This window comes from Ostrinia nubilalis, chromosome 7, assembly GCF_963855985.1.
Source record: "Ostrinia nubilalis chromosome 7, ilOstNubi1.1, whole genome shotgun sequence".
Taxonomy (NCBI): domain Eukaryota; kingdom Metazoa; phylum Arthropoda; class Insecta; order Lepidoptera; family Crambidae; genus Ostrinia; species Ostrinia nubilalis.
In genome coordinates, this window is record NC_087094.1 from 9,736,502 (window position 1) to 9,747,007 (window position 10,506).

The following is a 10,506-nucleotide window of genomic DNA, read 5'->3' on the forward strand; positions in this document are numbered from 1 at the left end:
ATAAATTATACAACCCAATCTCTTTGTTTATAAGCTCAAATTAAAATGAATATTTTTCTCGCAACTTAATATTAATGACGTTAGAACGTTTTACATCTCTTTTGGATTAATAAACTTCTTAACAGCGTATAAAAACTTCATAAACGCAGGCAATATAACGGCTGGTATCTCGTTTTATTGCACCCGTAATCAAGCTTCACATTCCGAAGAAGTTTAATGATATATTTTCTCTCTTATAAAGCGATGTTGTGTATGTTAATTGCGTTTATTTGTCACTCCGCGTGACACAATAGCCGTGGATACAGACCGGAAAAATAATTCACTATGACTATTGAACTCTAACGTGAACCCATAAATTTGTAAGCGGACGTCTTCACGCCTCTATGATCGAGAAAATATGGTGCACAATTTTTCGTGTTTCATCGGGGCGTTAAATTATGCGTTTATCATTTAGGGATGTTTACAGACAGGGTCCCGCGGGATGGAATTGAAACGACTGGAGCGATGCCAGCCGCGGCGCTACACGCAATCTATACGTGTATTACATATCTCATGCTGTTGCAATAAGTATCAATTCGCTGTTCTGATAAGGATTTGCTTGAAAAGAAAATTGACAATAAATCTTTATTTCATTTGGGGCTGTTCTATTGCCAAATTATTTTTTGTTTGTATTATATTCTGACATAGAGTCCATATTTTGAAATAATCATTGTTCAGGGGGATTCTAATGAGTGTCTGAATTTAGCATTGGTTTTAAGACAAAATTACTTTAATTATTTAAAGCAAAATATTATTAACTCATGGCAGTATACCTAACTTTATTTTTATGGCCTTTCTTAGCCAAATAAACTTTGAAAACCACGTACATTGCGTATGTACATATTCACGTACATTTGCGTCGTAAATGTACCTGCTTACACTTGCATGAACAAATAAGATAAGAAGATGGAACAAGGAATGGCGCTCTTTATGTGTAACATAAAATCGCGCATGAGGTGCAAGCGAGCTCGCATATAGAGTCACACTTGGCCCTCTATATCACTTCCTTAGATTACCCAGATCGTGCAACAGATCACGTGTCCGCGCGTGAACCGACAGAATGGGACATCACGTTACTTACAGACAATTCTCGGAAGAAACGATCTTCACAGAAATATCCGCGACAACATTGCGCGAATTCACTGGAATCTGCAGCGAAATAAAAATTCATGGACTCAAAAATTAAATGTTACTTCATTAAAAGCGGCTGACCGAAAAACACAGGGCACGTTAAATTAATTGTGCGTCGGCAGTTCTTTGGGGGCGTTTCATCTCCGACCTCAACGTTTTGTGACAAGAAACCGTAATGCGGCACGAGTTTAGGTTTTGTCTGGCTTTGATCACCTATTTTGCTAATAAATATTGGATTAAACTATCAAAGGGATCCGTTCAAAGCCGTCTGTGAGCTGGGAGCTTCATGAGGTTAATATCGGGGAGTATTTTTGCGGGACCAATATTACGGTTGATTTCCCTGATTGGCGGCGCGCGCGGCGCAGTCTGCTGTGCCGGCTTCACTTATTTGACTTTATTTGTGGCGTTTGTTTCTCGCGCACCCGTTGGACCCCGTCCAACGCTTTACACAATCATTCCACTCAACTAAGCGTTGCCATAAACACAACCCGGCGGGTATGAATTGCACAAAAAATTGAAAATAATTGCCAATTTATTATTTGTACGACTTCAAGCACATGAAAATTCAATTATCCGCACATTGGCATCGCACTATCACATTACCTATCTCACCGTGAGCTACTGTAGAGTAATTGGTTTTATTTCGCTTCGGTATCTTTATTGAGATTTACTCGACGATGCTCCATATAACTGTTTTCAGCGAATGTGAATTAAATCACAATTTCAGTGATCAAATTACATCAATCACAAAATGTTTACTGTATTCTGATGAATAATTAGCAGAAACAGGAAATAAGCCACTTTTACAGAATATATGAGAAGCGGCTCGTAGGTACGCAAGTTGTGTTTGTTAATAACAGAACAAAGAAATCTCGTAATATGAGCTTTAACCCTGAAGGGCGTGGATATATTTAACCCGCATAACAACACGCAATAATTACAGTCTCCCGACGCAACTCCGTTCGTTTAGAAAATTAATGTTTTGCTGTTTATGCCGAACCGTAAAACAAAACATCTCGTATTTCACCACTTTTACAGCCTGTCAACGTCGAGCTAGGTGGAGGCCGGTCGGCAGCTCGGACCTAACGAAGTATTCACAACTACACACTCCACTCACTGACCGTCAGATAAATTTATAGCTGTCCAGCACTTGCGCTGTTCGGGGGAGCATAAATCGGCTACGTTTGCTTGCGTAGTGACCGGGCAATGCTGTGCCATCGGCGGTTAAACGAACTTACGAGTATATTTGAATATTGTAGTGACTATTGATTGAACAAAATGATGAGTAGGAAATAGAAATCTTCTTGATTCTTACTAGTAGATTGAGACAACATGGTAAAATTTGACACAAGAACCCGATCAAACCCAGTATCCTTAATGATCACCTGTAAGCACCCTACTTTAAATAAATAATCAAACGATTTTATAACATTAATTAATAATTAACATAGACTACTTTCTGCTGACTCTAAAATGGGGAACTGGTCCACAAAATGTTTATAGCTTTACATCTACTGACTCTAATCTACATACACCCTAATATACACTAATCAGTTCTTGCAAAAAAGGCACATAGATGGAAGTGTTCACCACCCCTGCTCTCCGATATCGGTAGTTCGGTAGAGTCTGCTAGCGACGTTCCTCGAACACAGGCAGTGTCGTCGTGTCGCAGCGTCATCGACCATCGAATCTGATTGGTCAATACTTGCTATCCTTTTTCATGCTAGAGTGTTTGGAACCATTGATTCAGTCATTAAAACTTATGGTATGTTAGCACTTTGTATTACTGTATGAACCCTCAATTAATAAATAATTAAAACGATCTGGTAACAACAACTTACTTATACAATTTTGAATATTGATTAAGAAGTAGCTTATAAGCTTTGAATAAAATGTACTTTACATTTTCGTTAACCTATAACCTAAAACCACCTAGGGGCTGCGTGAATGCGTGATGCCTTTGCTATCGAAACCCAATACAATAATGAAACCTATCACAACTTACTAAAAATTTTATTCAAATTGTGTTTATTAATATATTTTTACAAAAAATTCACAATATTTAAGAGTCATTGATGTTGAAGAGATAGGACTTGTTGAAAAATGTTACTCTCTGTTCTCCGATAGCGGCGATGTTCCTTGAACAGGGCCAGTGTCATGTTACGCGCTTATCGGTTATTTGAATAGTGGACGGATGGCCAATGGCCCGTGTACTTACTCCCGTTGGTATTCATATACCGAGCTCAAGTATTAACATGTAGAGACTAAAATACTTTTTAAAAATCATAGCCCTGTATTAGAACTACTCGTAGTTAACGCTCATATTAATAGCTTCACAATTTTTTTCACATTTATAGGTAGGTAATTTTACGTATAATAATAAATAGCACAGAATACATAATAGTAGCAACAGAAATTGCACTCCTTTGTGTAGGATCAGATGCCGGCATTTTAACGGTAATAATAATAATGCAAAATATCCAACGCACATGGTGCATTCGAAATCGCACCTTACTACTACGCTCACAAGAGCGCAATTTTTTTGTGTTCAGAATTGATCTACGTCACAGCTCAAGCGTCAGGGTTGTATAAGCAAAGTAAAATAAATAAAAACTATTTTTTTTATTGTATTTACGATTGGTAAACTTTAATTTAGTGGTGTTTGTATAATCGTACCATCTCTAAAGTACCTATTAATAAACTTCAGTATTGCGATAATTCGAAATTGGACAAACAGTTTTAAAAGGTAGTGTCGGAAAATAGACACGGTGAAGTAAAGTTAATGTTTTTATTAGCTAAAATAATTTTTTTGCTACAGTTTTTTGTCATAAGTATTTCAAAATTATTTTAAAAGTGTAGTTTTTTATAATTATTTAAATCACTACAGTTAATTATTACTCCTAAATATTACGATTTTCCATTAAAGAAGAATAACAGTGCCGTTGGAACAATAAACCTTGATTGCGACGATGATACACCGAGCGTGTATAGAAATACGCGTGTGCTCACAGGCGCGTCACGGCGCGTGGCGGCCCTTATTGATTTGCAACTTGAAGTTGTCGCGCGCTGTAGGTAATTATCTCGGCCGGCATAGGCGAGTGACGGAGGCCTGTAAATAGTCAATCATGTTTAATTTGGTGTAGTTTAGCAAAATTTGATTATTAGTGTAGGCAAGCTAATATTTACACAAAATACACGAATAAAACGCATCATAATATTACAAAACATCTTTTAAAAGTATTTCAAACTAATTTAATCTTTTCTAAAACCGCTCTACATGTCCCCCGGGGCTGGTTTATTAATGTCGCGCCGTAATGATTCCCATTAAGCCAGTAGTAATGTGAAAGCAAACACGCCGGACAAAATTGATGGAATACATCTCGCTTGTGGGCTTAGGCTAGAACACGGACCCGAGACGTAGCTCGAACTTTATTTTGTAACGTTTGCTCAGTTGTCGGACACGTTAGTAAATATTAAGTTGGATTACATTTTTGGGATCGAATTCGTGACCATTCTTAGGGTGTTAAAATGTCATTGATGGGACCATTTCGGAAAAATAAGATAACTGAATCTATATGTAAAAGTAATAATGTGCTAACTAGTCTAATAGAACCATTTGGTCGAATAGAACAGATGGTGTGAAATTGTGAATACATGATTTAAATTAAATTACCAAGTTAAGATAGTAGTAATAATGGACCAGCTGCTCATTGTGCTAATTAATAGATTGAAAGATAAAGCATACAAAGCTGACGGATCACGTGAAACACAGTAAGTTAGGCGCTACAGTTCACTTATTGCTACGAAGTAATATCCGGGGGAGGACAGTTAATTAAAGATTAACATATAAGATTAATATATGTATATCAATTCATAATCAAGGCTCAAACATCTCGCATCTAATCTAAATCAGGTGGTATACTGACGCTAAGTAAACTCGCAGTAAACAGACAGGAATCGCACAAGCATTCTCCAATTACAGGTTGGCGTACCTAGAGTGATTAAGATCGGGGTGTTCGGTTCAAGCCGCGTCAGTCACTCCGGTGCATGTCTGTCAGTTCGATTAACACAGGCTGCCGGCGATGCTACACGACCAATAAAGCAGGTTCAACCCAGCCCTACACGACGGGCCGCGAAATAGGCAAGACTACATCTATTGCAAGCGCAAAACGCAATAATGTGCCTCGCACTACGACTTTCTAAAGACGCTTTAAACAAAGTCGTTAAAAGGTGCAATTTATTGACGCGACAACACTGTTCGGCGTGCGCAGCTATATAACTGAAATCACCAAAGATTTCATTTTATAGTCAGTCCCACGAACTTGGACATAGTAAAACAAACGTAAAATAGTTTAATATATTCACGGTGCAGCGCGAACACCTAATTTGAATTTTAAAGATAAACGTGTCCAAATCAATCTAAATATGTGGCCACATAAAATATCTACAGTGTGGGTTACTAAAGTTGATAAGATCATTTATAAAACAGTTGGAGGTGGAGCAGTTTCTTTTATTCAGTCCATTTTGTCTCTAATTTTAAAGTGTCAAATTGGTCAAATGAAACTTTTATACGAAAATAATACTTCTTTTCTTGAAAATAAAATTATCAGAGTAATAAGAAAGTTGTCTCTAATTTAAAGTTATAAAGTATCACTTAGGTAGTTATTTCTTGTACTCGTAAAACTTACCACAGTTAAGTCAGTAATAATTACTTTAATTCACTAATAAGGCACTTACAGGGCAGATATGTACCATCCTAGACTGCATCCCACTTAACATCAGGTGCGATTGTGGTCAAATACCTGCCTTGTTATGCATAAAAAAAAACAAATTATCGTTTTTAACTGCAGCAGCGCTACATTTTTTCCTTTGTTATCTCCCACGATATTAAAGAACATTGTTTCAGGATGAATGAATAGATAAGGAAGTAATGCGGCTACGTATTTTAAAGGCTCCGATGAATGCTCGCCTCATAAATAGCGGTATCTAACGCCTGTACAGTCCGGTAAATAGGTTTATACAGCGATAAGATCGCTGTCAGAGCATTGGGACCTCACGGACCACACGCCAAGCTTGCCAGCGTTCTTCTTTGCTGCTCTACTTGTTTTATTGTTTAGCATATTTATTGTTGCCCAATTTTTCTAATAGAACATACCTATGCTATTCGATTTTATAAAAAAATTCTTGCTTGAAACAATAACTATACCCGCCCACAGTAATACCAAACAACCAAAAAAAATCCTACATGAAGGTATTTCCGTACACAGTAGTTTACACACAAGCAAAAGAAGACGACGCGACTTCTGTTTGCTCTATTTAAGATACGTTATTTTCAGCGCGTTGACTAACGGATGTCTATTTTTAACAATGGCAGACGCAAATTAACCATTTATTACAGAGCGACTCGGGTAGATTGGAGTTAACAGTGTAATATCAGCAGCAGAACGCGCCTAAAATTTGTGGCTATTAACTGAATAACATCGAAATGATGTAGCACCGACGCCTTAATAATAAAACTGTCGGGCATCGCTTACAAACCGATTACACTAGCTCGTTTATAACTTAATTTAGCCCGAGCTCGCGCGGCGAGTCGATTACCTGCGCGAACGCACGCGGAGCCGGTTTGCAGTGATCCTGCCCCTCCCCCCGCGGCCGCTGGCCACGAACGACTTGGGACCATCGTGCATAATGTGTTTTTTGCTCTAGCTTCTTACGAGCAGAACCCTTAACCGATCTCGTTATCTATAACGAATATACGCGAACAGAAACCGGCTCAGCCGCTCTATCAGCGAGATCTAAGACAATAAATAATTCCCCAATGTATATTTACGATAACGATTTCTAAGTGGATAATTGGAATGAATAACTCAATAGACAAAGATAATTACTACTGTTAAAGTCAAATGATAATGTTAAATATTTTATGGCGTAAATATGGCTGTTATATTCACGATGGCGCGATGGCGGCATGATAAGACTCGGGGCAATTTAATACCGTGCGTTTTTATCCCGGCGTCAGCGGGGAATGCTTGTTACTTGCTAATGACGTGAAATTGTCCTCTCCCGTCCTATAGATGTCCGAAAAGAATTCAAGAGGGGCTATTTCGTGCCTAAAATTAAATATTTATCCAGACACGGGAACGTGCTTAGCGGGCCGAGCGTGCTGCCCACAGGACCTAAATCAATTTAAGTTTGAAGATAAATAACACTAGGCTTAAGCCCGTATACGGTAAATCTGCTTTTAATAAAAATCGTATAGGACTTTGCAATAATGTACAAATTGTCTTTATTTAAAATATAATAACTATTGTAAATTTAGTAATAGAAATGATGGAAAGATGCAACAAAATAAAACAAGTTTTCCTCGACAGTTATTTTTCCATTGACTTTTGTCACTTATTATTATTTAGCGTTTCCTAAGTGCTATCTTTTGGTATGGTCTCTATGGTATTCGCAACCTTTTCCAGTACCTTGAAGCACTTCAAATTTAAATTATTTTCCTATATAGAGTCCTTTCAGGACAGTTATTATGTCCTGAATATAGATTACCTTATCACCACATCAGGATAGGATCAGGATATGGTAACGTGATAAAACTGAAGATGTTTCTCAAGCAAGAAACTAAATTGCTTTAATAGAAATATTTTGTTTTGTATAGGAAATTATGGACTTAATTAGAAATAAATTGAAATGACATTGACAAACTTCCCACGCTGACCAGTAGTGACCACTGGCCACTGGTCCTGCAGTAGAGACTAAATGACCTGATGTCATCATCATCATGACAGGAGAGCGAACTCACGCGAACTGGACAGGTAAAATCCAAGTACTCTTGTTATTAAAGTATTATTATCATTTAGGTAGTTAAGTTTTAATCAGTTCTATTTCTTTTGATTTTATTTACTTTACGAATTGAGGATTAAAACTACATAATATAGCTGTCAGTTTGGTTGAGGTTGACGGAGACAGAATAATGTTTACCCCAGAGTTAATTTAATCCCAGACTAAAGAAACTTGTGCAAATGAACTAGAATACAAACTGGGCTTTACTAATTCTAACTCTACTTTCTTGGATACAACTGAAAAGAGTTAATAAACAGTCAGAACTAGACCGTCAAACACTTTAATATTGCTGTACGTATTTCCATAACTTCGCAATAACTAATCTTTCGACAAATCTTGATCATTAAGTCAAATTAAATTAACATGAAAGTTAGATTACATCATGAACCAGTTTTCATATAGCTAATGTTTAACTGTTTATTAAAATGAATAAGTAAATTGTTTCACCCAACTACTGGTAGATACTAAGATTAGACCCATTTGTCGGATTTGTTCGGACGATCCTAGATTATCCCAGTATCCGAAATCAAGTAAATAAAACACATTTATGTAATTAAAATTAAGGTAACGAAACCTCAATGTTTAGAGGAAAATGGGACTTATTTTACAAGCAACAAAGTTTTATTTACGGTCATTTAAATTTTACTTTACCGTCATTGTAGTTCGATAAAACGGTTTATTACGGGAAATATATTTGTGCAGCGGCATTTTTGATTTCGATATAAACAGACAAATGATTTTCAAACATGCACTTTGTTTTATATCAGTGTAATATTGTATAACGGTTGTTTGAGAGGGTACCATAGGGTATACGACTGTTAATAGGTTGTTATTCACATTTCGTGCGTAGGTCCCGTTTTCGGTTCCGAATCGGGGAGTAAACACAAAATCGCGTGCGTAGGACTCTAGCGGGGTCCGAAGTTCCGAACCGATACAATATGATGCGACTACGCATATTTTGCTGCTATGAGCATGAAGTTTGCCATATTTTCTGTTAATTAAAAATAATAAAAGTACGTCAAAAACTGCGGTTGTGTCTTAGTTTAAGTAGGTCATGTTATTCGTTATTAATAAGATATTTTTAGTATGTTTGTCATTATTTAATCGCCTTAATAGAAGCAATTACTTTCACTTAGTTTGTAGAGTACCTAGTTGGTTCAGTCTATTTATTTATTTAATCTAAGTTTTAATAACTGAAAAAGTTTTTGAGAAGTCTAGTCTAATTACCTAACCGTAACGTTGATTAAACATGAATGTATATTTATGTTAATAATATAGGTAAGTAGGTAATTAGACTTTTTAATTACTCGTTTTTAAGAAATGACAAGAAGGTTAAATTATGATTGAAAGCTAATTAGACTATAATTCATAATACCCTAACTAACCGAACGAATGGTAGTGCCATTCAATTAAAGGCATTTTGTTTTAAATGGTTAATTTGGTATTGTCTGAAAAAATATTGCCTCATGTTTTCAATTGGGATAACAACATAATTACCAAATAACAATCCGTAATTGAAGTCTTTAATTTTGGTAAATGATACACACGGGATATCATGTACTGTAAATAACCGAGTAATTATAGGTTAACATTTAAGCAAATTGTTTGACGTGTGTTGGCCAACTGGAAATCATGAGTAATGAAGTTACCGTTAAATGTCAACAGCGGCGCGTCAGATATTTGCGATTAGGAAACAGTTATCTGATGACTCACCTCGGTGGTGCCTGACGCGGTGGTGGGACACCGGCCGGCAGCACGGCTGCTCCTGGAAGGCCGTCCAGGAGTCCGCCAGCGCCGCCGCCAGCGCCGCCCACACCAGCGCCGCCGTCCACTGGCCCCGCATCCTCAACCCGGCACACACTGACTCGACTACCTCGAATCGAAACACCCGACACGCATTATCGCATAACAATCCATACAATGCACCCTATACTACTAAGCCCAACATCAACAAACCGTTCCGGAAAACTTCAACAATGTTTATCTGTTTACGTTACCCGCTTCTAAAACCAAACCGAAGATTACGCTCGAATCATTCGAGTTGAACGGACTTTGGCGATTAATCACCGCAGTGGGAACTCGCTTGTTATCTCATATCGATGTATAATCTGTCCGTGAGGTTACTTCGTTCGGCTCGCCTGATTTATTAGTTGGAAAAGTATCGGCGCGATCGACGCTACGTAGAGTGGTCGGCGGGCGACCGGCGAGACGTGCGCCACCGGCATCGCAGCGTTGGGAACTGAAAACGAAGCGAACTCGGTCCGCAGAGACAGAGTGGCTCAGTGGCTGGAAGCGGCACTCCGGCAGCCGCGAGCCGCCGCGCGAGACGGCTTCGAAGCCGCGCTCGGCCGCCAGACAGGGACGGAGCTCTCGAGACTGCAAACGAATGAAAAAGCTCGCTCCACTCGTTCAAGGAAAAGTTATAAGTTAAAAAGTTTTGATAATTTCGCCGATCCGAGCGGCTTCCGAATGTGCGGGGGACCTGCTGCGCGT

The 10,506-nt window shown here is 38.1% G+C and overlaps 1 protein-coding gene across 1 annotated transcript in view; it reads right to left on the reverse strand.

Annotated features, from left to right (window-relative positions):
- Nucleotides 1-10,263, reverse strand: part of LOC135073257 (semaphorin-2A-like) — a 59,763-nt gene extending 49,500 nt beyond the window's left edge. Inside the window, exon 1 of the mRNA XM_063967368.1 lies at nt 9,727-10,263. Within this exon, the coding sequence (XP_063823438.1) occupies nt 9,727-9,856 (130 nt within the window). The 5' untranslated portion in view covers nt 9,857-10,263. The remainder of the gene's footprint in view (nt 1-9,726) is intronic.
- Between the last annotated feature and the right edge of the window lie 243 nt (nt 10,264-10,506).